General features: G+C 45.4%; 1 protein-coding gene across 2 annotated transcripts; it reads left to right on the top strand.

Moving 5' to 3' along the window:
- Positions 1–385: 385 nt before the first annotated feature.
- Positions 386–3718, top strand: LOC310818332 (bifunctional protein GlmU-like). 2 transcript variants are annotated; one of them, XM_083689241.1, is made up of 3 exons: positions 386–554; positions 2740–2925; positions 3316–3718. In XM_083689241.1, exons 1-3 carry the CDS (start codon positions 552–554, stop codon positions 3550–3552), a joined length of 426 nt encoding a protein of 141 aa, XP_083545367.1. In that variant the 5' UTR covers positions 386–551; the 3' UTR covers positions 3553–3718. The 2 variants fall into 2 exon arrangements, with proteins under 2 accessions (XP_083545367.1, XP_083545366.1); XM_083689240.1 differs by having other exon boundaries at positions 3301–3718.
- Positions 3719–4940: the final 1222 nt, after the last annotated feature.

Below are 4940 nucleotides of genomic sequence, written 5' to 3'. Positions count from 1 at the left end.
TGTAACGTTCAGCTCAATAAGCATTTTGACAACCACTTTTTTTTATCATCATTTCATTCAAGCTTACAACATAGTACATGTTAGCTTTGGTACATGTCCGTTGTCATAGTGCAGGTCACTGCAAACAATCACTGCATCGCCTAAGGTCACTGCAGTGTCAGGTGAACAATGTGCTCACATAGGGCTTTTTCTTCCTGTGTTGGAATAGCACATTGCCATACTCAATGCCCATCTGAATAATCCACAGAACATGGCGAGGTGAGTCAATGGAGGCCCTCTTGCTAAAACGAAGGGAAACCACCTGGCATGGACCGGACACAAAGAGTAGTGGCACTACTGCTGTCTGACACCAGGTGGCAGTACAAGTCAATAAATAAGAGCATATTGGTACAAGAGCTGTTAAACATTATTTCTCTCTCTGACCGACGTTTCACGCACTGTGTAGAAATAAAGGAAAGACAGTTTTGAGTTGAGTGCCACGTGTTTTTACGCATGTGGCAGCGAATTGTGTAGGACGCGTCTGCAGCTCGTTCTTCCCAGTGTAGCCTACTATGGTGAGTTGCAATTCATACTGTTTTTACCAAGAGGGTGTTCAACAATTAGTAACCAAATGTTACTAATTGCTTGCACATAACATGTCATTTGTTCAACATCGGCTTTGGTATTTCGATGAATAAACGTGCAGTGTACTTCCAGGCGCTCAACAACCCGGAGCAACTTAATTCCAACTTCCTCAAGGGCGGTGCAAAACCATGCCAAATGTGTAAATGGTTACCTTCTCATTGTTAACAGATGTGTTTGTAAATATCTCTTACTGGGACACCGGGACTAGCAGACTCAACGATGCCAGCGTGCGTGAGGGCGACAATGTGGGCAGTCATGCTCTCGTGGCCTTCTAATATCTAGACCAGGGAGGATTCATCTCGTTCCCAGACACTTCCGCCCAACAATAGCATGGGGACGAGTTCAATGCAGAATAATACCTCCACTAACAATATTCCGAGTTGAACTTTATCAACCCACATATCTGAGCTTTTTGTCGAAACGTTCCGGGTATTTTTCCCCTGGGAGAAAATGGGCATTCATCGTTTGTTCAAAACGTCCTTGCAAGCGCACTGCAGACACTCAAACAATTGTTCAAATTAAATATTTGAGCTGTCTTGATCAACAGATTATACAAGGGTTTATTTGTGATGCTGTACATGAGAGGGGATTTGGGATAGATAAGCAGGAGACAGTGACAGAGAGGTACTTCACTGAGGTGTGATAATTATGTGCTTTAAAAGTGTGCAGTCATCAGGGCCTCTCTGCTCACTGCTGCTCTGATGATTCTGTGATGGAAGGAAGTCCAGAGCTAGCTAGGATACATGTCGTTTGAATAAAAATCCCTTGTTTTTTTCTGTGAATAGGTAGCAAAAAGAGTAAATTAATGTATTTAAATCTTCCCCTAGTGCATAGTGTTGTATGTATGGGGATATGATTATTTGACAAGAAGATAATAAAAACATACTAATGCGCTCTTCACCAATGGTGTGAAGGTTTCTCTACAATCACTAATCCATCCAAACTCTACCCCTTATCCTCATCTGGTTGAATTCTGGAATCTCCTGCTGGGTGAAAGGATGAAACAGTGTTCAGGGTGGGAGCTGGTTCCAACGAAGGATTTGCAGAGAGAAAGACAGAATCCTGCCTTTCCTTTATTGAAATGAGCTGCTTGCCAGGTGGTCTAACCACACACGCATACTCCTTCTGAGAACTGGTTCCCTCACAAGATGCAACTGTCCTTGTTTTAACTACCCATTGGCTTGTGGCCATGCAATACTGTTTACCTTGACCTGGACTTTAAATCGTTTTTTAGAGAAATATCAAAGAAGTATGGTTTGCCATTGTAAACTCCGTGCAGGCTAACAAAAAGAGTGAACACACTGAAATATTAGGATATGGCACCCGTTGAAGAGCGTACTGTGATGGTTAATTCATTTGCATATAGCAAGGGACCACATGTCTTCACTGCAGGTTATGGGTCAGACTCGTATTTAGTTAACCGTAATGATCCTGTTAAGGATATGAATGGACCACCATCCTAGCGAGTGTGCCTCTCCAGTTCCCCCCTCGATCCTTCTCCACCTCCTCTCCCCCTCTCCTCTCCCTCTGTTCCTCTTTACCCAGGATGTGAACTGTGATTAATGGACTTCAAGGGCTCAATGACTCCCAGAACATCATGGCTCAAGCCAGGCCTAGACCAATAGAGACTAGTCCCAGAGGGAGAGGGGGAGAGGGGGAGCGGTGGTGGCAGGGGTTGGATTGAATAAAGTTAGGGGCTTACAATGCTACAGCTGGCCCGTGGCCCAGGACCCAGGGCTGAAAAGCCAAGCCTCCAGGTGGCCTACCACAGGCCTTTTCAGTGATGAAGCGCTCACAGTAAAAGACAGGCATTAAGAAGACCATTGAAGTGACACAAGAAAATATATATATATTTTTAAATTGTGATAAAAAAAATTATTAAAAAAAACATCTTCTTGTGGTTTGCCTCATGCATATGAAAATGCACACAATGAAAATGCTATTCCTCTCTCTGTCTTCAACTCTCTTGTATCTCTCTTGGCATTTCTCTCTTCTCTCATCTTTTATTTATTCCATAGCTACATGCGTGTCATACAGTATGTGTTTCAGATGCTTTATACATGTATCTACATGTGTCTACCCCAACTCCCCCCTCTCTCTGATGTCCATGCCCAGGCATCTGCAGGCTCAGCCCTCAGGGTGCACGCGGTGCGCTTTGGCCCAGGACAGGAGCTGCTTGGCTCCCTGCTTGCATTTGTGAAGGATGGAGGCCTCAAAGCAGCGTTCATCATCACCTGCGTGGGCAGCGTAACCAAGGCGACGCTCAGGCTGGCAAACGCCACTGCAGAGAATACCAATGAGGTACTTGGCAGGGCAGAGCTGTTGGCAGCAGCCATGCCTCTGGTGATGTTGCTCTAGTTGTTATAAATGAAAAGGCAATGAGTGCAGTGCCACCACATAACTCATGGGGTTGGGAGTGGGAGTGGGAGTGGGATTAGGTTGTCTGGCACGGGGTCAAAAAGATAGAATGGGCCTTTTAACCCTCTATGTAGCCAAGTTCATGATTGCCATTGTTAGACAAATGATACACACACAGCTCACATACATTTTCACATTGTAATAGGCACATAATATTGTATTGCACTTTATCAGTGTAACACTGCAGTTTTCCCAGTGTTGATACTACATTCCTTCGAAAGTGTACTACTAGAGTGTTTCTCCACATTTCATTGTCAGGTGATTCACCTCCAGGAGCGGTTTGAGATCGTGTCCTTGGTTGGCACGCTGAACAAAGAGGCTCACCTCCACATCTGCTTGGCTGACAAAGAGGGGAAGACCGTCGGAGGGCACGTGCTGGGAGACCTAGAGGTGTTCACCACGGCTGAGGTGGTCATTGGGGAGGCCACGGATCTACTCTTTGACAGAGAAATGGACAATCGCACTGGCTTCCCTGAGCTGGTCGTTAAGCCCCGCTCTGAAAATAACTAGCAGTTGCATATTAGTAGATTGTACCCCAAGAGAATACATTTGATTTCAGATGTTCTATTTGATCAAAATGACATTGTAACGAGTGTGTACTGTAGATATTACTTAATTGTGACTTTGACTTCATGTTATGGAGATGGTCACTGCATTAAAGTGTGTGCCTGCTGAATATTCTTCATGTTTGAGCATAGGATGTCAGCCCCCTAGACCAGACTCTCTTACCCACAACTTGGTCACCCTCTCATGCATGATATTTTTACCTCCCCCCCCACACACACACACAGCAGCCAGTGATCATTGCTCTTCACTAGTAAAGGACCAGATCAGGTTTTGGATGGAGCTGACAATACCATAAGGATGTTTGTGGTATAATGTCAACAGCTGACAGGAGAGCCAACTAGAGAACCACTCCTCCCTATTGTCTCTTTCAGTTTCCACATTTAGATGTCAGTTTGGCCCTTTGTCACGGTGGTAGTGAAAGAGATAGGAAAACACACCCATTTCACAGTAATTAAATAGATATTCCTTTTTTCAACCTTCTCTGCTAATATGCACTGACGCCTCCCAAATACTGCCCCATAGAGCGTCTTTGTAGGCTAACACTTTCTATGGAGCAGATGACTAATGATGTAACACTGAACAGCTGTGGGAGAAACAGTTTCCACAAAAAAAATCTCCCCTGAGCAGAGCAACCAATAGGAATACCTCTAGGGGCTGGGCTGTGTTCAGCTAATAGATGTTTAACTAAACCCCGTCTTTTCAAAGGGTCTGACCCCTTGGTTGCAGAGACACAATGTGAGAACTCCCTGAGGATTAGTCGTGACCTCCACACAGCCGTAGCCGCCCTGCTGGAGAAAAGAGCCTACCACGGGGCTGTCTGAGGGGACAGAGGGAGGGAGATGCATGGCTGTGGGAGGGGACGAGGGAGTGGTAACAACGTTTTGATGGAGCAGAGTTCACATAGACAGGCTTTAATTGGACCCATGTCGGCTCAGACGGAGGACAAACTACAGTAGTTTCAGGCCTTCTTCACTGCATCTTGCCATGTAGAACTGTCCAAGGTGTGTGTGTTTGTGCAAAGTGTGTGCGTGTACTCGAGTGTGTGTGTATTGGGAGGGAGGGAGGGAGGGAGGGAATGTGCTTTTCTGCATAGTAAGTGCTCACGCTCAATCACTCTCTCACTCTCTCTCTCTGTTGTCCCTCTGCTGTTCTTTGTGTGTGTGACATTGAAAGCATACCTGTACTGGAAGTGCAAACCGAGTGAGTGGTGCATTAAGTTGGTACACAGATAAGAGAGTTGATGATGATTCAAAGAGGTGCTAGCTGCAGGTAATATATAACTGAGCACTTCACCGTGTTCACAAAGAGCTACTTCCTGAGTTTCCTGAAGC

This window comes from Argentina silus (assembly GCF_951799395.1).
Source record: "Argentina silus genome assembly, chromosome: 17".
Taxonomy (NCBI): domain Eukaryota; kingdom Metazoa; phylum Chordata; class Actinopteri; order Argentiniformes; family Argentinidae; genus Argentina; species Argentina silus.
Note: the sequence above shows the minus strand (reverse complement) of the source record. Positions and strands in the feature narration are given on the sequence as shown.

Bases quoted from the DNA above. Each gene is read 5' to 3' on its own strand.
- LOC310818332 (XM_083689240.1), top strand. The intron at 2,926-3,300 runs GTACTTGGCAGG...TTTCATTGTCAG, and splicing joins CTGCAGAGAATACCAATGAG to GTGATTCACCTCCAGGAGCG.